A 26,399-nucleotide genomic window follows, 5' to 3' on the forward strand; every position below is an offset into this window, starting at 1 on the left:
CTTTCACTTCTGAACATGGCCTCTTGTCCTACCACTGATCGCAAGCCTCTGGGCACAGCCCTTCAGCCGCTTTGCAGGCCACCGCACCGGCCGCTTACGCAACCCGCACTTTCTCAGCTCGTCTAGGAGCACGTACCAGGAGACAGCGACAAAGGCTTCCTTCAAGTACGCCTCAGCAACAGCCACTGCTCTCCCCTCGCCCAACGCCCACTCGCCTCAACGCGGAAGACACGCAGCTCACTCAAGCATGATTTGCCCTTCCAAAATCCACGCCAAACACCCCCCAACACCTTCCGTCCGTCCTGGCCTTGGCAGTGATTTCCAGCAGCATTGCTTCCATCACCTGCCCCGGGAACAGGCTCAGGCTCACCGGCCTCTGCTTTCCCAGAGCCTCCCGCACCATCTTCTGCGGGACACGAGGGGTACCAGCTCCCTTCCACTCTTCAGGAGCTGCCCCCAGGCACTATGACCTTTCCAGGAAAATGCACAGCGGCCTCACAAGGAGGCCTCCGCAATGCCAGATGCCTCGGCATTCCTGGGAGCAACACGACAGGCCCCGGGCACTTACAAACACCCACTCCCACACCACTCCTTCCTACCTCCCTTCATCTTCCTCAGCAACAACCACAGATCACCTGACAAACAGCCTGAAAAACACTCACCTTGCCTCAGCGGGGGCAGGCCTTGCCACTCATCAACCCTTCCGCACGCACCACCACCACCACCACAGCCTCGGCTCTGCAGCCCCGTGCCGCATGCTCAAACCCAGCTCCCCTCGGCAATCGCCAAATTCCCTTTCACCCTGTCAAGCTCTGCGCAGAGAACTGGCCTCACCCCTCGACACTCGCCCCAAGCACAGACCCCACCAAAGGCCCAGGAGTGCCAGCCTCCCCTGCCTGCCGCTCCCAGCTCTGCTCCGCCTCTCAGCACACATACGGGCTCTCCAGAAACTCACCTGCCCTCGCACGCTGCCTCATACACAATCATAAGAGTCACTTCGGTTGCAAAGGACCCTTAACATTATCGAGTCCAACCGTTAACCTAATACTGCCAAGGCCACCACTAATCCATGTCCCTAAGCGCCACGTCTACGTGTCTTTTAAACACCTCCCACAATGGTGACTCAACCACTGCCCTGGGCAGCCCCTTCCAGTGCTTGATAACCCTCTCGGTGAAGAAATTTCTCATCATAGCCAAACTAAACTTTGCCTGGCGCAACATGAGGCCCTTTCCTCTTGCCCTAGCACTTGTTGCTAGGGATGAGAGACTCACAACCTCCTCGTTACAACCTCCTCTCAGGTACTTGGAGACACCGATAGGGCCTCCCCTCAGCCGCCGCCTTCTGAAAACGCAGTAGCCCCGCTTCCCTCAACCGCTACTTCTAAGGCTTCTTCTCTCGATCCTTCACCGCATTCGCTGCTCTCCTTTGGATGCGTCACACCACAGCCCAAGCCCCACCTCAGGGGTCCACGATGGAGGGGCCAACACAAGCACCGGCGGAGCCAGGCAGGGCACCTCTCGTCACAGGACCGGCGAGCTCTCAGCCAGGGCTGCCAGGAAAATGGCCTGCTCTCCCAAACAGCCCTCCTCTGCCTGCCCGCACTGACACCCCCAGGGACGGATCCCAGGGGGCACAAGCCCAGACACGCAGGCCCCTTTCTCCCAGCTACAACCTTTCAAGCAAGGCGGGCAACAAGGCACACACAGAGCACGCTCAGTGGGAAAGGCCAGGCCTACAGTCAGGCTTAGCAAGCTGGCAGCAAGGCAGGCAGGGACCAAATGCCATGGAAGGGGCCGACATTCATGCCCGGCACACCTCCAAAGCCCACAACAGCCTTCCAGGCCCATGAACAAGTGGGGGCCCCTCTTCGCAACGCACCCGCAAACCACACCACACGAGTGCCACGGCATGACCTCACTGACAACACCCCACCTCTCCTATGCTTTGGCCACGTCTGCCAAATGCCCTGACACGCACCTTCCATGCAAATCCTCCCAGATACCTGCTCTCACTTCAAAGCTGACGCCAGGGACAGACGGACACATCCTCAAGAGGACGACATGAGAAGGGAGCGTTGTGGGAAGGGACACACCCCCCACCTCATTACCTGCCAAGCTCTGGCACGCAACAGCTGCTTGCTGCAAAATGCCGTCACGCGCAAAGCCTGTCCCGCCCCCTCAGACCAGCATAAAAGACGGCCCAGCGCCTCTCTCCATCACACGCTTCTCCTGACGCCTTCTCCCCCGCAGTCAACAAGGTGAGCCTGAAGCCCCTTCCCCTCCTTCTCCTGCCCCACACGCCCCGTCTCTTCCAGCACGCGCTGACACCAGACTCAGCAGCCCCCACGACTCAACACCACCACGCTCCCCGCAGCCCCACACCGCGCCTCCACACTCCCTTGCCCTCCTGTAACGACACCCCTCGCGCCCCCCCAACACCCTCCGCTTCCTCAACACCCTCTCTTACAGGGACACTCCACACCGCAGACATGGCCTGCAACAACTTCTGCAGCCCCTGCGGACCCACCCCGCTGGCTAACAGCTGCAACGAGCCCTGCGTCAGGCAGTGCGAGGACTCCCGCGTCGTCATCCAGCCTTCCACCGTGCTGGTCACCCTGCCGGGACCCATCCTCACCTCCTTCCCCCAGAGCACCGCCGTCGGATCCTCCTCATCGGCTGCTGTGGGCAACATCCTCAGCTCCCAGGGAGTGCCCATCTCCTCCGGCGGCTTTGGCTACGGTTACGGCCTCGGAGGCCTGGGCTGCTATGGCGCCGGAAGAGCCTGCCTGCCCTGCTAAGGGCCCTCCACACCACACACACCCTGCAAGCCACGGCATGGACTGAGGACGCACCTCCCGCCTGCTGCTGGCACGGGGACCTGCCACCCGCACCTCCTCCTCTCAAGGCACCAAGCAAAGTAGCACGGAAGGGGCCAGCCCCGGCTGCCAGGATACATGGCCCACCTACCTCCTCCTCTTCTCCCACTGTCTTCTTTGCATCGCCCCTACTGCTACGTCCGCTACTCTCCGCTGCAAACGCCTGCTCACAAGCCAAAGACCACCGGGGCACCTCCCCCGCGCTGCTCCCACCGCAGGAAAGGAAGACCTCGGTGCTCTGGCAAAATCTTCTGCAAGCAAAGGACCTGGGCTGACGGTCGCCCTACTTGCACCTTAGGACGGATCCCTTCCACTGCGTGCTCCTGCCTTTTCACTCTTTTGCCTCAATAAAATCTCCTGCATCCCAGCACCACACGCCTCCATCTCCTTTCTTCTCCCAAGGCTCTTCCACTCTAAAACGGCACAAAGCCAGGCCTCAACAGGCCGGCGGGGTTGGGGGGAAAAGGGCACTCAGCCTCTCCGAGGGCACAGGCCACCAGCGACAACACACACTCGCACCTGCAGGCATACACAGCATGACACAAGCCCAGCACTGGCTCAGAAAAAGCCTCCGATACGACAACGCTCCCTGCGCACACCTCCGACCGAGGCTCCCCGTGCCAACACACGCTTGACTAACTCTCTTCCGCACCCTCCCCAGCAAAAAAGGATCACAGAAACATTTAGAGATGGGCAGGAATCTCTGCAGAGCATGTCCTTCCACCCCAGTGCTCAAGCAGGGCCAGCTAGAGCAGATTGTCTGGGACCACAGCCACTCGCGTCTTCAGTACCTCCGAGAATGGAGCCGCCACCACCTCTTCCACTCTTTGACCACCCTCACACTGAAAAAGCCCTGCCGCCTTTGCCCGGGCAATTCCAGATGCTTTCACTTCTGAACATGGCCTCTTGTCCTACCACTGATCGCAAGCCTCTGGGCACAGCCCTTCAGCCGCTTTGCAGGCCACCGCACCGGCCGCTTACGCAACCCGCACTTTCTCAGCTCGTCTAGGAGCACGTACCAGGAGACAGCGACAAAGGCTTCCTTCAAGTACGCCTCAGCAACAGCCACTGCTCTCCCCTCGCCCAACGCCCACTCGCCTCAACGCGGAAGACACGCAGCTCACTCAAGCATGATTTGCCCTTCCAAAATCCACGCCAAACACCCCCCAACACCTTCCGTCCGTCCTGGCCTTGGCAGTGATTTCCAGCAGCATTGCTTCCATCACCTGCCCCGGGAACAGGCTCAGGCTCACCGGCCTCTGCTTTCCCAGAGCCTCCCGCACCATCTTCTGCGGGACACGAGGGGTACCAGCTCCCTTCCACTCTTCAGGAGCTGCCCCCAGGCACTATGACCTTTCCAGGAAAATGCACAGCGGCCTCACAAGGAGGCCTCCGCAATGCCAGATGCCTCGGCATTCCTGGGAGCAACACGACAGGCCCCGGGCACTTACAAACACCCACTCCCACACCACTCCTTCCTACCTCCCTTCATCTTCCTCAGCAACAACCACAGATCACCTGACAAACAGCCTGAAAAACACTCACCTTGCCTCAGCGGGGGCAGGCCTTGCCACTCATCAACCCTTCCGCACGCACCACCACCACCACCACAGCCTTGGCTCTGCAGCCCCGTGCCGCATGCTCAAACCCAGCTCCCCTCGGCAATCGCCAAATTCCCTTTCACCCTGTCAAGCTCTGCGCAGAGAACTGGCCTCACCCCTCAACACTCGCCCCAAGCACAGACCCCACCAAAGGCCCAGGAGTGCCAGCCTCCCCTGCCTGCCGCTCCCAGCCCTGCTCCGCCTCTCAGCACACATACGGGCTCTCCAGAAACTCACCTGCCCTCGCACGCTGCCTCATACACAATCATAAGAGTCACTTCGGTTGCAAAGGACCCTTAACATTATCGAGTCCAACCGTTAACCTAATACTGCCAAGGCCACCACTAATCCATGTCCCTAAGCGCCACGTCTACGTGTCTTTTAAACACCTCCCACAATGGTGACTCAACCACTGCCCTGGGCAGCCCCTTCCAGTGCTTGATAACCCTCTCGGTGAAGAAATTTCTCATCATAGCCAAACTAAACTTTGCCTGGCGCAACATGAGGCCCTTTCCTCTTGCCCTAGCACTTGTTGCTAGGGATGAGAGACTCACAACCTCCTCGTTACAACCTCCTCTCAGGTACTTGGAGACACCGATAGGGCCTCCCCTCAGCCGCCGCCTTCTGAAAACGCAGTAGCCCCGCTTCCCTCAACCGCTACTTCTAAGGCTTCTTCTCTCGATCCTTCACCGCATTCGCTGTTCTCCTTTGGATGCGTCACACCACAGCCCAAGCCCCACCTCAGGGGTCCACGATGGAGGGGCCAACACAAGCACCGGCGGAGCCAGGCAGGGCACCTCTCGTCACAGGACCGGCGAGCTCTCAGCCAGGGCTGCCAGGAAAATGGCCTGCTCTCCCAAACAGCCCTCCTCTGCCTGCCCGCACTGACACCCCCAGGGACGGATCCCAGGGGGCACAAGCCCAGACACGCAGGCCCCTTTCTCCCAGCTACAACCTTTCAAGCAAGGCGGGCAACAAGGCACACACAGAGCACGCTCAGTGGGAAAGGCCAGGCCTACAGTCAGGCTTAGCAAGCTGGCAGCAAGGCAGGCAGGGACCAAATGCCATGGAAGGGGCCGACACTCATGCCCGGCACACCTCCAAAGCCCACAACAGCCTTCCAGGCCCATGAACAAGTGGGGGCCCCTCTTCGCAACGCACCCGCAAACCACACCACACGAGTGCCACGGCATGACCTCACTGACAACACCCCACCTCTCCTATGCTTTGGCCACGTCTGCCAAATGCCCTGACACGCACCTTCCATGCAAATCCTCCCAGATACCTGCTCTCACTTCAAAGCTGACGCCAGGGACAGACGGACACATCCTCAAGAGGACGACATGAGAAGGGAGCGTTGTGGGAAGGGACACACCCCCCACCTCATTACCTGCCAAGCTCTGGCACGCAACAGCTGCTTGCTGCAAAATGCCGTCACGCGCAAAGCCTGTCCCGCCCCCTCAGACCAGCATAAAAGACGGCCCAGCGCCTCTCTCCATCACACGCTTCTCCTGACGCCTTCTCCCCCGCAGTCAACAAGGTGAGCCTGAAGCCCCTTCCCCTCCTTCTCCTGCCCCACACGCCCCGTCTCTTCCAGCACGCGCTGACACCAGACTCAGCAGCCCCCACGACTCAACACCACCACGCTCCCCGCAGCCCCACACCGCGCCTCCACACTCCCTTGCCCTCCTGTAACGACACCCCTCGCGCCCCCCCAACACCCTCCGCTTCCTCAACACCCTCTCTTACAGGGACACTCCACACCGCAGACATGGCCTGCAACAACTTCTGCAGCCCCTGCGGACCCACCCCGCTGGCTAACAGCTGCAACGAGCCCTGCGTCAGGCAGTGCGAGGACTCCCGCGTCGTCATCCAGCCTTCCACCGTGCTGGTCACCCTGCCGGGACCCATCCTCACCTCCTTCCCCCAGAGCACCGCCGTCGGATCCTCCTCATCGGCTGCTGTGGGCAACATCCTCAGCTCCCAGGGAGTGCCCATCTCCTCCGGCGGCTTTGGCTACGGTTACGGCCTCGGAGGCCTGGGCTGCTATGGCGCCGGAAGAGCCTGCCTGCCCTGCTAAGGGCCCTCCACACCACACACACCCTGCAAGCCACGGCATGGACTGAGGACGCACCTCCCGCCTGCTGCTGGCACGGGGACCTGCCACCCGCACCTCCTCCTCTCAAGGCACCAAGCAAAGTAGCACGGAAGGGGCCAGCCCCGGCTGCCAGGATACATGGCCCACCTACCTCCTCCTCTTCTCCCACTGTCTTCTTTGCATCGCCCCTACTGCTACGTCCGCTACTCTCCGCTGCAAACGCCTGCTCACAAGCCAAAGACCACCGGGGCACCTCCCCCGCGCTGCTCCCACCGCAGGAAAGGAAGACCTCGGTGCTCTGGCAAAATCTTCTGCAAGCAAAGGACCTGGGCTGACGGTCGCCCTACTTGCACCTTAGGACGGATCCCTTCCACTGCGTGCTCCTGCCTTTTCACTCTTTTGCCTCAATAAAATCTCCTGCATCCCAGCACCACACGCCTCCATCTCCTTTCTTCTCCCAAGGCTCTTCCACTCTAAAACGGCACAAAGCCAGGCCTCAACAGGCCGGCGGGGTTGGGGGGAAAAGGGCACTCAGCCTCTCTGAGGACACAGGCCACCAGCGACAACACACACTCGCACCTGCAGGCATACACAGCATGACACAAGCCCAGCACTGGCTCAGAAAAAGCCTCCGATACGACAACGCTCCCTGCGCACACCTCCGACCGAGGCTCCCCGTGCCAACACACGCTTGACTAACTCTCTTCCGCACCCTCCCCAGCCAAAAAGGATCACAGAAACATTTAGAGATGGGCAGGAATCTCTGCAGAGCATGTCCTTCCACCCCAGTGCTCAAGCAGGGCCAGCTAGAGCAGATTGTCTGGGACCACAGCCACTCGCGTCTTCAGTACCTCCGAGAATGGAGCCGCCACCACCTCTTCCACTCTTTGACCACCCTCACACTGAAAAAGCCCTGCCGCCTTTGCCCGGGCAATTCCAGATGCTTTCACTTCTGAACATGGCCTCTTGTCCTACCACTGATCGCAAGCCTCTGGGCACAGCCCTTCAGCCGCTTTGCAGGCCACCGCACCGGCCGCTTACGCAACCCGCACTTTCTCAGCTCGTCTAGGAGCACGTACCAGGAGACAGCGACAAAGGCTTCCTTCAAGTACGCCTCAGCAACAGCCACTGCTCTCCCCTCGCCCAACGCCCACTCGCCTCAACGCGGAAGACACGCAGCTCACTCAAGCATGATTTGCCCTTCCAAAATCCACGCCAAACACCCCCCAACACCTTCCATCCGTCCTGGCCTTGGCAGTGATTTCCAGCAGCATTGCTTCCATCACCTGCCCCGGGAACAGGCTCAGGCTCACCGGCCTCTGCTTTCCCAGAGCCTCCCGCACCATCTTCTGCGGGACACGAGGGGTACCAGCTCCCTTCCACTCTTCAGGAGCTGCCCCCAGGCACTATGACCTTTCCAGGAAAATGCACAGCGGCCTCACAAGGAGGCCTCCGCAATGCCAGATGCCTCGGCATTCCTGGGAGCAACACGACAGGCCCCGGGCACTTACAAACACCCACTCCCACACCACTCCTTCCTACCTCCCTTCATCTTCCTCAGCAACAACCACAGATCACCTGACAAACAGCCTGAAAAACACTCACCTTGCCTCAGCGGGGGCAGGCCTTGCCACTCATCAACCCTTCCGCACGCACCACCACCACCACCACAGCCTCGGCTCTGCAGCCCCGTGCCGCATGCTCAAACCCAGCTCCCCTCGGCAATCGCCAAATTCCCTTTCACCCTGTCAAGCTCTGCGCAGAGAACTGGCCTCACCCCTCGACACTCGCCCCAAGCACAGACCCCACCAAAGGCCCAGGAGTGCCAGCCTCCCCTGCCTGCCGCTCCCAAGCTCTGCTCCGCCTTTCAGCACACTTACGGGCTCTCCAGAAACTCACCTGCCCTCGCACGCTGCCTCATACACAATCATAAGAGTCACTTCGGTTGCAAAGGACCCTTAACATTATCGAGTCCAACCGTTAACCTAATACTGCCAAGGCCACCACTAATCCATGTCCCTAAGCGCCACGTCTACGTGTCTTTTAAACACCTCCCACAATGGTGACTCAACCACTGCCCTGGGCAGCCCCTTCCAGTGCTTGATAACCCTCTCGGTGAAGAAATTTCTCATCATAGCCAAACTAAACTTTGCCTGGCGCAACATGAGGCCCTTTCCTCTTGCCCTAGCACTTGTTGCTAGGGATGAGAGACTCACAACCTCCTCGTTACAACCTCCTCTCAGGTACTTGGAGACACCGATAGGGCCTCCCCTCAGCCGCCGCCTTCTGAAAACACAGTAGCCCCGCTTCCCTCAACCGCTACTTCTAAGGCTTCTTCTCTCGATCCTTCACCGCATTCGCTGCTCTCCTTTGGATGCGTCACACCACAGCCCAAGCCCCACCTCAGGGGTCCACGATGGAGGGGCCAACACAAGCACCAGCGGAGCCAGGCAGGGCACCTCTCGTCACAGGACCGGCGAGCTCTCAGCCAGGGCTGCCAGGAAAATGGCCTGCTCTCCCAAACAGCCCTCCTCTGCCTGCCCGCACTGACACCCCCAGGGACGGATCCCAGGGGGCACAAGCCCAGACACGCAGGCCCCTTTCTCCCAGCTACAACCTTTCAAGCAAGGCGGGCAACAAGGCACACACAGAGCACGCTCAGTGGGAAAGGCCAGGCCTACAGTCAGGCTTAGCAAGCTGGCAGCAAGGCAGGCAGGGACCAAATGCCATGGAAGGGGCCGACACTCATGCCCGGCACACCTCCAAAGCCCACAACAGCCTTCCAGGCCCATGAACAAGTGGGGGCCCCTCTTCGCAACGCACCCGCAAACCACACCACACGAGTGCCACGGCATGACCTCACTGACAACACCCCACCTCTCCTATGCTTTGGCCACGTCTGCCAAATGCCCTGACACGCACCTTCCATGCAAATCCTCCCAGATACCTGCTCTCACTTCAAAGCTGACGCCAGGGACAGACGGACACATCCTCAAGAGGACGACATGAGAAGGGAGCGTTGTGGGAAGGGACACACCCCCCACCTCATTACCTGCCAAGCTCTGGCACGCAACAGCTGCTTGCTGCAAAATGCCGTCACGCGCAAAGCCTGTCCCGCCCCCTCAGACCAGCATAAAAGACGGCCCAGCGCCTCTCTCCATCACACGCTTCTCCTGACGCCTTCTCCCCCGCAGTCAACAAGGTGAGCCTGAAGCCCCTTCCCCTCCTTCTCCTGCCCCACACGCCCCGTCTCTTCCAGCACGCGCTGACACCAGACTCAGCAGCCCCCACGACTCAACACCACCACGCTCCCCGCAGCCCCACACCGCGCCTCCACACTCCCTTGCCCTCCTGTAACGACACCCCTCGCGCCCCCCCAACACCCTCCGCTTCCTCAACACCCTCTCTTACAGGGACACTCCACACCGCAGACATGGCCTGCAACAACTTCTGCAGCCCCTGCGGACCCACCCCGCTGGCTAACAGCTGCAACGAGCCCTGCGTCAGGCAGTGCGAGGACTCCCGCGTCGTCATCCAGCCTTCCACCGTGCTGGTCACCCTGCCGGGACCCATCCTCACCTCCTTCCCCCAGAGCACCGCCGTCGGATCCTCCTCATCGGCTGCTGTGGGCAACATCCTCAGCTCCCAGGGAGTGCCCATCTCCTCCGGCGGCTTTGGCTACGGTTACGGCCTCGGAGGCCTGGGCTGCTATGGCGCCGGAAGAGCCTGCCTGCCCTGCTAAGGGCCCTCCACACCACACACACCCTGCAAGCCACGGCATGGACTGAGGACGCACCTCCCGCCTGCTGCTGGCACGGGGACCTGCCACCCGCACCTCCTCCTCTCAAGGCACCAAGCAAAGTAGCACGGAAGGGGCCAGCCCCGGCTGCCAGGATACATGGCCCACCTACCTCCTCCTCTTCTCCCACTGTCTTCTTTGCATCGCCCCTACTGCTACGTCCGCTACTCTCCGCTGCAAACGCCTGCTCACAAGCCAAAGACCACCGGGGCACCTCCCCCGCGCTGCTCCCACCGCAGGAAAGGAAGACCTCGGTGCTCTGGCAAAATCTTCTGCAAGCAAAGGACCTGGGCTGACGGTCGCCCTACTTGCACCTTAGGACGGATCCCTTCCACTGCGTGCTCCTGCCTTTTCACTCTTTTGCCTCAATAAAATCTCCTGCATCCCAGCACCACACGCCTCCATCTCCTTTCTTCTCCCAAGGCTCTTCCACTCTAAAATGGCACAAAGCCAGGCCTCAACAGGCCAGCGGGGTTGGGGGGAAAAGGGCACTCAGCCTCTCTGAGGACACAGGCCACCAGCGACAACACACACTCGCACCTGCAGGCATACACAGCATGACACAAGCCCAGCACTGGCTCAGAAAAAGCCTCCGATACGACAACGCTCCCTGCGCACACCTCCGACCGAGGCTCCCCGTGCCAACACACGCTTGACTAACTCTCTTCCACACCCTCCCCAGCCAAAAAGGATCACAGAAACATTTAGAGATGGGCAGGAATCTCTGCAGAGCATGTCCTTCCACCCCAGTGCTCAAGCAGGGCCAGCTAGAGCAGATTGTCTGGGACCACAGCCACTCGCGTCTTCAGTACCTCCGAGAATGGAGCCGCCACCACCTCTTCCACTCTTTGACCACCCTCACACTGAAAAAGCCCTGCCGCCTTTGCCCGGGCAATTCCAGATGCTTTCACTTCTGAACATGGCCTCTTGTCCTACCACTGATCGCAAGCCTCTAGGCACAGCCCTTCAGCCGCTTTGCAGGCCACCGCACCGGCCGCTTACGCAACCCGCACTTTCTCAGCTCGTCTAGGAGCACGTACCAGGAGACAGCGACAAAGGCTTCCTTCAAGTACGCCTCAGCAACAGCCACTGCTCTCCCCTCGCCCAACGCCCACTCGCCTCAACGCGGAAGACACGCAGCTCACTCAAGCATGATTTGCCCTTCCAAAATCCACGCCAAACACCCCCCAACACCTTCCGTCCGTCCTGGCCTTGGCAGTGATTTCCAGCAGCATTGCTTCCATCACCTGCCCCGGGAACAGGCTCAGGCTCACCGGCCTCTGCTTTCCCAGAGCCTCCCGCACCATCTTCTGCGGGACACGAGGGGTACCAGCTCCCTTCCACTCTTCAGGAGCTGCCCCCAGGCACTATGACCTTTCCAGGAAAATGCACAGCGGCCTCACAAGGAGGCCTCCGCAATGCCAGATGCCTCGGCATTCCTGGGAGCAACACGACAGGCCCCGGGCACTTACAAACACCCACTCCCACACCACTCCTTCCTACCTCCCTTCATCTTCCTCAGCAACAACCACAGATCACCTGACAAACAGCCTGAAAAACACTCACCTTGCCTCAGCGGGGGCAGGCCTTGCCACTCATCAACCCTTCCGCACGCACCACCACCACCACCACAGCCTCGGCTCTGCAGCCCCGTGCCGCATGCTCAAACCCAGCTCCCCTCGGCAATCGCCAAATTCCCTTTCACCCTGTCAAGCTCTGCGCAGAGAACTGGCCTCACCCCTCGACACTCGCCCCAAGCACAGACCCCACCAAAGGCCCAGGAGTGCCAGCCTCCCCTGCCTGCCGCTCCCAGCTCTGCTCCGCCTTTCAGCACACTTACGGGCTCTCCAGAAACTCACCTGCCCTCGCACGCTGCCTCATACACAATCATAAGAGTCACTTCGGTTGCAAAGGACCCTTAACATTATCGAGTCCAACCGTTAACCTAATACTGCCAAGGCCACCACTAATCCATGTCCCTAAGCGCCACGTCTACGTGTCTTTTAAACACCTCCCACAATGGTGACTCAACCACTGCCCTGGGCAGCCCCTTCCAGTGCTTGATAACCCTCTCGGTGAAGAAATTTCTCATCATAGCCAAACTAAACTTTGCCTGGCGCAACATGAGGCCCTTTCCTCTTGCCCTAGCACTTGTTGCTAGGGATGAGAGACTCACAACCTCCTCGTTACAACCTCCTCTCAGGTACTTGGAGACACCGATAGGGCCTCCCCTCAGCCGCCACCTTCTGAAAACACAGTAGCCCCGCTTCCCTCAACCGCTACTTCTAAGGCTTCTTCTCTCGATCCTTCACCGCATTCGCTGCTCTCCTTTGGATGCGTCACACCACAGCCCAAGCCCCACCTCAGGGGTCCACGATGGAGGGGCCAACACAAGCACCGGCGGAGCCAGGCAGGGCACCTCTCGTCACAGGACCGGCGAGCTCTCAGCCAGGGCTGCCAGGAAAATGGCCTGCTCTCCCAAACAGCCCTCCTCTGCCTGCCCGCACTGACACCCCCAGGGACGGATCCCAGGGGGCACAAGCCCAGACACGCAGGCCCCTTTCTCCCAGCTACAACCTTTCAAGCAAGGCGGGCAACAAGGCACACACAGAGCACGCTCAGTGGGAAAGGCCAGGCCTACAGTCAGGCTTAGCAAGCTGGCAGCAAGGCAGGCAGGGACCAAATGCCATGGAAGGGGCCGACACTCATGCCCGGCACACCTCCAAAGCCCACAACAGCCTTCCAGGCCCATGAACAAGTGGGGGCCCCTCTTCGCAACGCACCCGCAAACCACACCACACGAGTGCCACGGCATGACCTCACTGACAACACCCCACCTCTCCTATGCTTTGGCCACGTCTGCCAAATGCCCTGACACGCACCTTCCATGCAAATCCTCCCAGATACCTGCTCTCACTTCAAAGCTGACGCCAGGGACAGACGGACACATCCTCAAGAGGACGACATGAGAAGGGAGCGTTGTGGGAAGGGACACACCCCCCACCTCATTACCTGCCAAGCTCTGGCACGCAACAGCTGCTTGCTGCAAAATGCCGTCACGCGCAAAGCCTGTCCCGCCCCCTCAGACCAGCATAAAAGACGGCCCAGCGCCTCTCTCCATCACACGCTTCTCCTGACGCCTTCTCCCCCGCAGTCAACAAGGTGAGCCTGAAGCCCCTTCCCCTCCTTCTCCTGCCCCACACGCCCCGTCTCTTCCAGCACGCGCTGACACCAGACTCAGCAGCCCCCACGACTCAACACCACCACGCTCCCCGCAGCCCCACACCGCGCCTCCACACTCCCTTGCCCTCCTGTAACGACACCCCTCGCGCCCCCCCAACACCCTCCGCTTCCTCAACACCCTCTCTTACAGGGACACTCCACACCACAGACATGGCCTGCAACAACTTCTGCAGCCCCTGCGGACCCACCCCGCTGGCTAACAGCTGCAACGAGCCCTGCGTCAGGCAGTGCGAGGACTCCCGCGTCGTCATCCAGCCTTCCACCGTGCTGGTCACCCTGCCGGGACCCATCCTCACCTCCTTCCCCCAGAGCACCGCCGTCGGATCCTCCTCATCGGCTGCTATGGGCAACATCCTCAGCTCCCAGGGAGTGCCCATCTCCTCCGGCGGCTTTGGCTACGGTTACGGCCTCGGAGGCCTGGGCTGCTATGGCGCCGGAAGAGCCTGCCTGCCCTGCTAAGGGCCCTCCACACCACACACACCCTGCAAGCCACGGCATGGACTGAGGACGCACCTCCCGCCTGCTGCTGGCACGGGGACCTGCCACCCGCACCTCCTCCTCTCAAGGCACCAAGCAAAGTAGCACGGAAGGGGCCAGCCCCGGCTGCCAGGATACATGGCCCACCTACCTCCTCCTCTTCTCCCACTGTCTTCTTTGCATCGCCCCTACTGCTACGTCCGCTACTCTCCGCTGCAAACGCCTGCTCACAAGCCAAAGACCACCGGGGCACCTCCCCCGCGCTGCTCCCACCGCAGGAAAGGAAGACCTCGGTGCTCTGGCAAAATCTTCTGCAAGCAAAGGACCTGGGCTGACGGTCGCCCTACTTGCACCTCAGGACGGATCCCTTCCACTGCGTGCTCCTGCCTTTTCACTCTTTTGCCTCAATAAAATCTCCTGCATCCCAGCACCACACGCCTCCATCTCCTTTCTTCTCCCAAGGCTCTTCCACTCTAAAATGGCACAAAGCCAGGCCTCAACAGGCCGGCGGGGTTGGGGGGAAAAGGGCACTCAGCCTCTCTGAGGACACAGGCCACCAGCGACAACACACACTCGCACCTGCAGGCATACACAGCATGACACAAGCCCAGCACTGGCTCAGAAAAAGCCTCCGATACGACAACGCTCCCTGCGCACACCTCCGACCGAGGCTCCCCGTGCCAACACACGCTTGACTAACTCTCTTCCACACCCTCCCCAGCAAAAAAGGATCACAGAAACATTTAGAGATGGGCAGGAATCTCTGCAGAGCATGTCCTTCCACCCCAGTGCTCAAGCAGGGCCAGCTAGAGCAGATTGTCTGGGACCACAGCCACTCGCGTCTTCAGTACCTCCGAGAATGGAGCCGCCACCACCTCTTCCACTCTTTGACCACCCTCACACTGAAAAAGCCCTGCCGCCTTTGCCCGGGCAATTCCAGATGCTTTCACTTCTGAACATGGCCTCTTGTCCTACCACTGATCGCAAGCCTCTGGGCACAGCCCTTCAGCCGCTTTGCAGGCCACCGCACCGGCCGCTTACGCAACCCGCACTTTCTCAGCTCGTCTAGGAGCACGTACCAGGAGACAGCGACAAAGGCTTCCTTCAAGTACGCCTCAGCAACAGCCACTGCTCTCCCCTCGCCCAACGCCCACTCGCCTCAACGCGGAAGACACGCAGCTCACTCAAGCATGATTTGCCCTTCCAAAATCCACGCCAAACACCCCCCAACACCTTCCGTCCGTCCTGGCCTTGGCAGTGATTTCCAGCAGCATTGCTTCCATCACCTGCCCCGGGAACAGGCTCAGGCTCACCGGCCTCTGCTTTCCCAGAGCCTCCCGCACCATCTTCTGCGGGACACGAGGGGTACCAGCTCCCTTCCACTCTTCAGGAGCTGCCCCCAGGCACTATGACCTTTCCAGGAAAATGCACAGCGGCCTCACAAGGAGGCCTCCGCAATGCCAGATGCCTCGGCATTCCTGGGAGCAACACGACAGGCCCCGGGCACTTACAAACACCCACTCCCACACCACTCCTTCCTACCTCCCTTCATCTTCCTCAGCAACAACCACAGATCACCTGACAAACAGCCTGAAAAACACTCACCTTGCCTCAGCGGGGGCAGGCCTTGCCACTCATCAACCCTTCCGCACGCACCACCACCACCACCACAGCCTCGGCTCTGCAGCCCCGTGCCGCATGCTCAAACCCAGCTCCCCTCGGCAATCGCCAAATTCCCTTTCACCCTGTCAAGCTCTGCGCAGAGAACTGGCCTCACCCCTCGACACTCGCCCCAAGCACAGACCCCACCAAAGGCCCAGGAGTGCCAGCCTCCCCTGCCTGCCGCTCCCAGCTCTGCTCCGCCTCTCAGCACACATACGGGCTCTCCAGAAACTCACCTGCCCTCGCACGCTGCCTCATACACAATCATAAGAGTCACTTCGGTTGCAAAGGACCCTTAACATTATCGAGTCCAACCGTTAACCTAATACTGCCAAGGCCACCACTAATCCATGTCCCTAAGCGCCACGTCTACGTGTCTTTTAAACACCTCCCACAATGGTGACTCAACCACTGCCCTGGGCAGCCCCTTCCAGTGCTTGATAACCCTCTCGGTGAAGAAATTTCTCATCATAGCCAAACTAAACTTTGCCTGGCGCAACATGAGGCCCTTTCCTCTTGCCCTAGCACTTGTTGCTAGGGATGAGAGACTCACAACCTCCTCGTTACAACCTCCTCTCAGGTACTTGGAGACACCGATAGGGCCTCCCCTCAGCCGCCACCTTCTGAAAACACAGTAGCCCCGCTTCCCTCAACCGCTACTTCTAAGGCTTCTTCTCTCGATCCTTCACCGCATTCGCTGCTCTCCTTTGGATGCGTCACACCACAGCCCAAGCCCCACCTCAGGGGTCCACGATGGAGGGGCCAACACAAGCACCGGCGGAGCCAGGCAGGGCACCTCTCGTCACAGGACCGGCGAGCTCTCAGCCAGGGCTGCCAGGAAAATGGCCTGCTCTCCCAAACAGCCCTCCTCTGCCTGCCCGCACTGACACCCCCAGGGACGGATCCCAGGGGGCACAAGCCCAGACACGCAGGCCCCTTTCTCCCAGCTACAACCTTTCAAGCAAGGCGGGCAACAAGGCACACACAGAGCACGCTCAGTGGGAAAGGCCAGGCCTACAGTCAGGCTTAGCAAGCTGGCAGCAAGGCAGGCAGGGACCAAATGCCATGGAAGGGGCCGACACTCATGCCCGGCACACCTCCAAAGCCCACAACAGCCTTCCAGGCCCATGAACAAGTGGGGGCCCCTCTTCGCAACGCACCCGCAAACCACACCACACGAGTGCCACGGCATGACCTCACTGACAACACCCCACCTCTCCTATGCTTTGGCCACGTCTGCCAAATGCCCTGACACGCACCTTCCATGCAAATCCTCCCAGATACCTGCTCTCACTTCAAAGCTGACGCCAGGGACAGACGGACACATCCTCAAGAGGACGACATGAGAAGGGAGCGTTGTGGGAAGGGACACACCCCCCACCTCATTACCTGCCAAGCTCTGGCACGCAACAGCTGCTTGCTGCAAAATGCCGTCACGCGCAAAGCCTGTCCCGCCCCCTCAGACCAGCATAAAAGACGGCCCAGCGCCTCTCTCCATCACACGCTTCTCCTGACGCCTTCTCCCCCGCAGTCAACAAGGTGAGCCTGAAGCCCCTTCCCCTCCTTCTCCTGCCCCACACGCCCCGTCTCTTCCAGCACGCGCTGACACCAGACTCAGCAGCCCCCACGACTCAACACCACCACGCTCCCCGCAGCCCCACACCGCGCCTCCACACTCCCTTGCCCTCCTGTAACGACACCCCTCGCGCCCCCCCAACACCCTCCGCTTCCTCAACACCCTCTCTTACAGGGACACTCCACACCACAGACATGGCCTGCAACAACTTCTGCAGCCCCTGCGGACCCACCCCGCTGGCTAACAGCTGCAACGAGCCCTGCGTCAGGCAGTGCGAGGACTCCCGCGTCGTCATCCAGCCTTCCACCGTGCTGGTCACCCTGCCGGGACCCATCCTCACCTCCTTCCCCCAGAGCACCGCCGTCGGATCCTCCTCATCGGCTGCTATGGGCAACATCCTCAGCTCCCAGGGAGTGCCCATCTCCTCCGGCGGCTTTGGCTACGGTTACGGCCTCGGAGGCCTGGGCTGCTATGGCGCCGGAAGAGCCTGCCTGCCCTGCTAAGGGCCCTCCACACCACACACACCCTGCAAGCCACGGCATGGACTGAGGACGCACCTCCCGCCTGCTGCTGGCACGGGGACCTGCCACCCGCACCTCCTCCTCTCAAGGCACCAAGCAAAGTAGCACGGAAGGGGCCAGCCCCGGCTGCCAGGATACATGGCCCACCTACCTCCTCCTCTTCTCCCACTGTCTTCTTTGCATCGCCCCTACTGCTACGTCCGCTACTCTCCGCTGCAAACGCCTGCTCACAAGCCAAAGACCACCGGGGCACCTCCCCCGCGCTGCTCCCACCGCAGGAAAGGAAGACCTCGGTGCTCTGGCAAAATCTTCTGCAAGCAAAGGACCTGGGCTGACGGTCGCCCTACTTGCACCTCAGGACGGATCCCTTCCACTGCGTGCTCCTGCCTTTTCACTCTTTTGCCTCAATAAAATCTCCTGCATCCCAGCACCACACGCCTCCATCTCCTTTCTTCTCCCAAGGCTCTTCCACTCTAAAATGGCACAAAGCCAGGCCTCAACAGGCCGGCGGGGTTGGGGGGAAAAGGGCACTCAGCCTCTCTGAGGACACAGGCCACCAGCGACAACACACACTCGCACCTGCAGGCATACACAGCATGACACAAGCCCAGCACTGGCTCAGAAAAAGCCTCCGATACGACAACGCTCCCTGCGCACACCTCCGACCGAGGCTCCCCGTGCCAACACACGCTTGACTAACTCTCTTCCACACCCTCCCCAGCAAAAAAGGATCACAGAAACATTTAGAGATGGGCAGGAATCTCTGCAGAGCATGTCCTTCCACCCCAGTGCTCAAGCAGGGCCAGCTAGAGCAGATTGTCTGGGACCACAGCCACTCGCGTCTTCAGTACCTCCGAGAATGGAGCCGCCACCACCTCTTCCACTCTTTGACCACCCTCACACTGAAAAAGCCCTGCCGCCTTTGCCCGGGCAATTCCAGATGCTTTCACTTCTGAACATGGCCTCTTGTCCTACCACTGATCGCAAGCCTCTGGGCACAGCCCTTCAGCCGCTTTGCAGGCCACCGCACCGGCCGCTTACGCAACCCGCACTTTCTCAGCTCGTCTAGGAGCACGTACCAGGAGACAGCGACAAAGGCTTCCTTCAAGTACGCCTCAGCAACAGCCACTGCTCTCCCCTCGCCCAACGCCCACTCGCCTCAACGCGGAAGACACGCAGCTCACTCAAGCATGATTTGCCCTTCCAAAATCCACGCCAAACACCCCCCAACACCTTCCGTCCGTCCTGGCCTTGGCAGTGATTTCCAGCAGCATTGCTTCCATCACCTGCCCCGGGAACAGGCTCAGGCTCACCGGCCTCTGCTTTCCCAGAGCCTCCCGCACCATCTTCTGCGGGACACGAGGGGTACCAGCTCCCTTCCACTCTTCAGGAGCTGCCCCCAGGCACTATGACCTTTCCAGGAAAATGCACAGCGGCCTCACAAGGAGGCCTCCGCAATGCCAGATGCCTCGGCATTCCTGGGAGCAACACGACAGGCCCCGGGCACTTACAAACACCCACTCCCACACCACTCCTTCCTACCTCCCTTCATCTTCCTCAGCAACAACCACAGATCACCTGACAAACAGCCTGAAAAACACTCACCTTGCCTCAGCGGGGGCAGGCCTTGCCACTCATCAACCCTTCCGCACGCACCACCACCACCACCACAGCCTCGGCTCTGCAGCCCCGTGCCGCATGCTCAAACCCAGCTCCCCTCGGCAATCGCCAAATTCCCTTTCACCCTGTCAAGCTCTGCGCAGAGAACTGGCCTCACCCCTCGACACTCGCCCCAAGCACAGACCCCACCAAAGGCCCAGGAGTGCCAGCCTCCCCTGCCTGCCGCTCCCAGCTCTGCTCCGCCTTTCAGCACACTTACGGGCTCTCCAGAAACTCACCTGCCCTCGCACGCTGCCTCATACACAATCATAAGAGTCACTTCGGTTGCAAAGGACCCTTAACATTATCGAGTCCAACCGTTAACCTAATACTGCCAAGGCCACCACTAATCCATGTCCCTAAGCGCCACGTCTACGTGTCTTTTAAACACCTCCCACAATGGTGACTCAACCACTGCCCTGGGCAGCCCCTTCCAGTGCTTGATAACCCTCTCGGTGAAGAAATTTCTCATCATAGCCAAACTAAACTTTGCCTGGCGCAACATGAGGCCCTTTCCTCTTGCCCTAGCACTTGTTGCTAGGGATGAGAGACTCACAACCTCCTCGTTACAACCTCCTCTCAGGTACTTGGAGACACCGATAGGGCCTCCCCTCAGCCGCCACCTTCTGAAAACACAGTAGCCCCGCTTCCCTCAACCGCTACTTCTAAGGCTTCTTCTCTCGATCCTTCACCGCATTCGCTGCTCTCCTTTGGATGCGTCACACCACAGCCCAAGCCCCACCTCAGGGGTCCACGATGGAGGGGCCAACACAAGCACCGGCGGAGCCAGGCAGGGCACCTCTCGTCACAGGACCGGCGAGCTCTCAGCCAGGGCTGCCAGGAAAATGGCCTGCTCTCCCAAACAGCCCTCCTCTGCCTGCCCGCACTGACACCCCCAGGGACGGATCCCAGGGGGCACAAGCCCAGACACGCAGGCCCCTTTCTCCCAGCTACAACCTTTCAAGCAAGGCGGGCAACAAGGCACACACAGAGCATGCTCAGTGGGAAAGGCCAGGCCTACAGTCAGGCTTAGCAAGCTGGCAGCAAGGCAGGCAGGGACCAAATGCCATGGAAGGGGCCGACACTCATGCCCGGCACACCTCCAAAGCCCACAACAGCCTTCCAGGCCCATGAACAAGTGGGGGCCCCTCTTCGCAACGCACCCGCAAACCACACCACACGAGTGCCACGGCATGACCTCACTGACAACACCCCACCTCTCCTATGCTTTGGCCACGTCTGCCAAATGCCCTGACACGCACCTTCCATGCAAATCCTCCCAGATACCTGCTCTCACTTCAAAGCTGACGCCAGGGACAGACGGACACATCCTCAAGAGGACGACATGAGAAGGGAGCGTTGTGGGAAGGGACACACCCCCCACCTCATTACCTGCCAAGCTCTGGCACGCAACAGCTGCTTGCTGCAAAATGCCGTCACGCGCAAAGCCTGTCCCGCCCCCTCAGACCAGCATAAAAGACGGCCCAGCGCCTCTCTCCATCACACGCTTCTCCTGACGCCTTCTCCCCCGCAGTCAACAAGGTGAGCCTGAAGCCCCTTCCCCTCCTTCTCCTGCCCCACACGCCCCGTCTCTTCCAGCACGCGCTGACACCAGACTCAGCAGCCCCCACGACTCAACACCACCACGCTCCCCGCAGCCCCACACCGCGCCTCCACACTCCCTTGCCCTCCTGTAACGACACCCCTCGCGCCCCCCCAACACCCTCCGCTTCCTCAACACCCTCTCTTACAGGGACACTCCACACCACAGACATGGCCTGCAACAACTTCTGCAGCCCCTGCGGACCCACCCCGCTGGCTAACAGCTGCAACGAGCCCTGCGTCAGGCAGTGCGAGGACTCCCGCGTCGTCATCCAGCCTTCCACCGTGCTGGTCACCCTGCCGGGACCCATCCTCACCTCCTTCCCCCAGAGCACCGCCGTCGGATCCTCCTCATCGGCTGCTGTGGGCAACATCCTCAGCTCCCAGGGAGTGCCCATCTCCTCCGGCGGCTTTGGCTACGGTTACGGCCTCGGAGGCCTGGGCTGCTATGGCGCCGGAAGAGCCTGCCTGCCCTGCTAAGGGCCCTCCACACCACACACACCCTGCAAGCCACGGCATGGACTGAGGACGCACCTCCCGCCTGCTGCTGGCACGGGGACCTGCCACCCGCACCTCCTCCTCTCAAGGCACCAAGCAAAGTAGCACGGAAGGGGCCAGCCCCGGCTGCCAGGATACATGGCCCACCTACCTCCTCCTCTTCTCCCACTGTCTTCTTTGCATCGCCCCTACTGCTACGTCCGCTACTCTCCGCTGCAAATGCCTGCTCACAAGCCAAAGACCACCGGGGCACCTCCCCCGCGCTGCTCCCACCGCAGGAAAGGAAGACCTCGGTGCTCTGGCAAAATCTTCTGCAAGCAAAGGACCTGGGCTGACGGTCGCCCTACTTGCACCTCAGGACGGATCCCTTCCACTGCGTGCTCCTGCCTTTTCACTCTTTTGCCTCAATAAAATCTCCTGCATCCCAGCACCACACGCCTCCATCTCCTTTCTTCTCCCAAGGCTCTTCCACTCTAAAATGGCACAAAGCCAGGCCTCAACAGGCCGGCGGGGTTGGGGGGAAAAGGGCACTCAGCCTCTCTGAGGACACAGGCCACCAGCGACAACACACACTCGCACCTGCAGGCATACACAGCATGACACAAGCCCAGCACTGGCTCAGAAAAAGCCTCCGATACGACAACGCTCCCTGCGCACACCTCCGACCGAGGCTCCCCGTGCCAACACACGCTTGACTAACTCTCTTCCACACCCTCCCCAGCAAAAAAGGATCACAGAAACATTTAGAGATGGGCAGGAATCTCTGCAGAGCATGTCCTTCCACCCCAGTGCTCAAGCAGGGCCAGCTAGAGCAGATTGTCTGGGACCACAGCCACTCGCGTCTTCAGTACCTCCGAGAATGGAGCCGCCACCACCTCTTCCACTCTTTGACCACCCTCACACTGAAAAAGCCCTGCCGCCTTTGCCCGGGCAATTCCAGATGCTTTCACTTCTGAACATGGCCTCTTGTCCTACCACTGATCGCAAGCCTCTGGGCACAGCCCTTCAGCCGCTTTGCAGGCCACCGCACCGGCCGCTTACGCAACCCGCACTTTCTCAGCTCGTCTAGGAGCACGTACCAGGAGACAGCGACAAAGGCTTCCTTCAAGTACGCCTCAGCAACAGCCACTGCTCTCCCCTCGCCCAACGCCCACTCGCCTCAACGCGGAAGACACGCAGCTCACTCAAGCATGATTTGCCCTTCCAAAATCCACGCCAAACACCCCCCAACACCTTCCGTCCGTCCTGGCCTTGGCAGTGATTTCCAGCAGCATTGCTTCCATCACCTGCCCCGGGAACAGGCTCAGGCTCACCGGCCTCTGCTTTCCCAGAGCCTCCCGCACCATCTTCTGCGGGACACGAGGGGTACCAGCTCCCTTCCACTCTTCAGGAGCTGCCCCCAGGCACTATGACCTTTCCAGGAAAATGCACAGCGGCCTCACAAGGAGGCCTCCGCAATGCCAGATGCCTCGGCATTCCTGGGAGCAACACGACAGGCCCCGGGCACTTACAAACACCCACTCCCACACCACTCCTTCCTACCTCCCTTCATCTTCCTCAGCAACAACCACAGATCACCTGACAAACAGCCTGAAAAACACTCACCTTGCCTCAGCGGGGGCAGGCCTTGCCACTCATCAACCCTTCCGCACGCACCACCACCACCACCACAGCCTCGGCTCTGCAGCCCCGTGCCGCATGCTCAAACCCAGCTCCCCTCGGCAATCGCCAAATTCCCTTTCACCCTGTCAAGCTCTGCGCAGAGAACTGGCCTCACCCCTCGACACTCGCCCCAAGCACAGACCCCACCAAAGGCCCAGGAGTGCCAGCCTCCCCTGCCTGCCGCTCCCAGCTCTGCTCCGCCTTTCAGCACACTTACGGGCTCTCCAGAAACTCACCTGCCCTCGCACGCTGCCTCATACACAATCATAAGAGTCACTTCGGTTGCAAAGGACCCTTAACATTATCGAGTCCAACCGTTAACCTAATACTGCCAAGGCCACCACTAATCCATGTCCCTAAGCGCCACGTCTACGTGTCTTTTAAACACCTCCCACAATGGTGACTCAACCACTGCCCTGGGCAGCCCCTTCCAGTGCTTGATAACCCTCTCGGTGAAGAAATTTCTCATCATAGCCAAACTAAACTTTGCCTGGCGCAACATGAGGCCCTTTCCTCTTGCCCTAGCACTTGTTGCTAGGGATGAGAGACTCACAACCTCCTCGTTACAACCTCCTCTCAGGTACTTGGAGACACCGATAGGGCCTCCCCTCAGCCGCCACCTTCTGAAAACACAGTAGCCCCGCTTCCCTCAACCGCTACTTCTAAGGCTTCTTCTCTCGATCCTTCACCGCATTCGCTGCTCTCCTTTGGATGCGTCACACCACAGCCCAAGCCCCACCTCAGGGGTCCACGATGGAGGGGCCAACACAAGCACCGGCGGAGCCAGGCAGGGCACCTCTCGTCACAGGACCGGCGAGCTCTCAGCCAGGGCTGCCAGGAAAATGGCCTGCTCTCCCAAACAGCCCTCCTCTGCCTGCCCGCACTGACACCCCCAGGGACGGATCCCAGGGGGCACAAGCCCAGACACGCAGGCCCCTTTCTCCCAGCTACAACCTTTCAAGCAAGGCGGGCAACAAGGCACACACAGAGCACGCTCAGTGGGAAAGGCCAGGCCTACAGTCAGGCTTAGCAAGCTGGCAGCAAGGCAGGCAGGGACCAAATGCCATGGAAGGGGCCGACACTCATGCCCGGCACACCTCCAAAGCCCACAACAGCCTTCCAGGCCCATGAACAAGTGGGGGCCCCTCTTCGCAACGCACCCGCAAACCACACCACACGAGTGCCACGGCATGACCTCACTGACAACACCCCACCTCTCCTATGCTTTGGCCACGTCTGCCAAATGCCCTGACACGCACCTTCCATGCAAATCCTCCCAGATACCTGCTCTCACTTCAAAGCTGACGCCAGGGACAGACGGACACATCCTCAAGAGGACGACATGAGAAGGGAGCGTTGTGGGAAGGGACACACCCCCCACCTCATTACCTGCCAAGCTCTGGCACGCAACAGCTGCTTGCTGCAAAATGCCGTCACGCGCAAAGCCTGTCCCGCCCCCTCAGACCAGCATAAAAGACGGCCCAGCGCCTCTCTCCATCACACGCTTCTCCTGACGCCTTCTCCCCCGCAGTCAACAAGGTGAGCCTGAAGCCCCTTCCCCTCCTTCTCCTGCCCCACACGCCCCGTCTCTTCCAGCACGCGCTGACACCAGACTCAGCAGCCCCCACGACTCAACACCACCACGCTCCCCGCAGCCCCACACCGCGCCTCCACACTCCCTTGCCCTCCTGTAACGACACCCCTCGCGCCCCCCCAACACCCTCCGCTTCCTCAACACCCTCTCTTACAGGGACACTCCACACCACAGACATGGCCTGCAACAACTTCTGCAGCCCCTGCGGACCCACCCCGCTGGCTAACAGCTGCAACGAGCCCTGCGTCAGGCAGTGCGAGGACTCCCGCGTCGTCATCCAGCCTTCCACCGTGCTGGTCACCCTGCCGGGACCCATCCTCACCTCCTTCCCCCAGAGCACCGCCGTCGGATCCTCCTCATCGGCTGCTGTGGGCAACATCCTCAGCTCCCAGGGAGTGCCCATCTCCTCCGGCGGCTTTGGCTACGGTTACGGCCTCGGAGGCCTGGGCTGCTATGGCGCCGGAAGAGCCTGCCTGCCCTGCTAAGGGCCCTCCACACCACACACACCCTGCAAGCCACGGCATGGACTGAGGACGCACCTCCCGCCTGCTGCTGGCACGGGGACCTGCCACCCGCACCTCCTCCTCTCAAGGCACCAAGCAAAGTAGCACGGAAGGGGCCAGCCCCGGCTGCCAGGATACATGGCCCACCTACCTCCTCCTCTTCTCCCACTGTCTTCTTTGCATCGCCCCTACTGCTACGTCCGCTACTCTCCGCTGCAAATGCCTGCTCACAAGCCAAAGACCACCGGGGCACCTCCCCCGCGCTGCTCCCACCGCAGGAAAGGAAGACCTCGGTGCTCTGGCAAAATCTTCTGCAAGCAAAGGACCTGGGCTGACGGTCGCCCTACTTGCACCTCAGGACGGATCCCTTCCACTGCGTGCTCCTGCCTTTTCACTCTTTTGCCTCAATAAAATCTCCTGCATCCCAGCACCACACGCCTCCATCTCCTTTCTTCTCCCAAGGCTCTTCCACTCTAAAATGGCACAAAGCCAGGCCTCAACAGGCCGGCGGGGTTGGGGGGAAAAGGGCACTCAGCCTCTCTGAGGACACAGGCCACCAGCGACAACACACACTCGCACCTGCAGGCATACACAGCATGACACAAGCCCAGCACTGGCTCAGAAAAAGCCTCCGATACGACAACGCTCCCTGCGCACACCTCCGACCGAGGCTCCCCGTGCCAACACACGCTTGACTAACTCTCTTCCGCACCCTCCCCAGCAAAAAAGGATCACAGAAACATTTAGAGATGGGCAGGAATCTCTGCAGAGCATGTCCTTCCACCCCAGTGCTCAAGCAGGGCCAGCTAGAGCAGATTGTCTGGGACCACAGCCACTCGCGTCTTCAGTACCTCCGAGAATGGAGCCGCCACCACCTCTTCCACTCTTTGACCACCCTCACACTGAAAAAGCCCTGCCGCCTTTGCCCGGGCAATTCCAGATGCTTTCACTTCTGAACATGGCCTCTTGTCCTACCACTGATCGCAAGCCTCTGGGCACAGCCCTTCAGCCGCTTTGCAGGCCACCGC

At 60.4% G+C, this 26,399-nt stretch overlaps 5 protein-coding genes and 2 pseudogenes across 5 annotated transcripts; all 7 read left to right on the forward strand.

The window, feature by feature from the left end:
- The first annotated feature begins 2,489 nt into the window (after positions 1 to 2,489).
- Positions 2,490 to 2,798, forward strand: LOC129735511 (feather keratin 1-like). Its single transcript, XM_055703829.1, has one exon. It carries the CDS (start codon positions 2,490 to 2,492, stop codon positions 2,796 to 2,798), a length of 309 nt encoding a protein of 102 aa, XP_055559804.1.
- Positions 2,799 to 6,248: 3,450 nt separating this feature from the next.
- On the forward strand, positions 6,249 to 6,557 carry LOC129735512 (feather keratin 1-like). The gene has a single exon (XM_055703830.1). It carries the CDS (start codon positions 6,249 to 6,251, stop codon positions 6,555 to 6,557), a length of 309 nt encoding a protein of 102 aa, XP_055559805.1.
- A 3,451-nt stretch (positions 6,558 to 10,008) lies between these two features.
- On the forward strand, positions 10,009 to 10,317 carry LOC129735513 (feather keratin 1-like). Its single transcript, XM_055703831.1, has one exon. It carries the CDS (start codon positions 10,009 to 10,011, stop codon positions 10,315 to 10,317), a length of 309 nt encoding a protein of 102 aa, XP_055559806.1.
- A 3,450-nt stretch (positions 10,318 to 13,767) lies between these two features.
- On the forward strand, positions 13,768 to 14,076 carry LOC129735514 (feather keratin 1-like). The gene has a single exon (XM_055703832.1). It carries the CDS (start codon positions 13,768 to 13,770, stop codon positions 14,074 to 14,076), a length of 309 nt encoding a protein of 102 aa, XP_055559807.1.
- Positions 14,077 to 17,526: 3,450 nt separating this feature from the next.
- On the forward strand, positions 17,527 to 17,835 carry LOC129735515 (feather keratin 1-like). Its single transcript, XM_055703833.1, has one exon. The coding sequence runs from the start codon at positions 17,527 to 17,529 to the stop codon at positions 17,833 to 17,835; it is 309 nt and encodes a 102-aa protein (XP_055559808.1).
- A 3,107-nt stretch (positions 17,836 to 20,942) lies between these two features.
- LOC129735516 (feather keratin 1-like) lies at positions 20,943 to 21,594 on the forward strand (annotated as a pseudogene).
- A 3,107-nt stretch (positions 21,595 to 24,701) lies between these two features.
- Positions 24,702 to 25,353, forward strand: LOC129735517 (feather keratin 1-like; annotated as a pseudogene).
- Positions 25,354 to 26,399: the final 1,046 nt, after the last annotated feature.

The sequence above is a fragment of the Falco cherrug genome, chromosome 3, assembly GCF_023634085.1.
Source record: "Falco cherrug isolate bFalChe1 chromosome 3, bFalChe1.pri, whole genome shotgun sequence".
NCBI lineage: Eukaryota > Metazoa > Chordata > Aves > Falconiformes > Falconidae > Falco > Falco cherrug.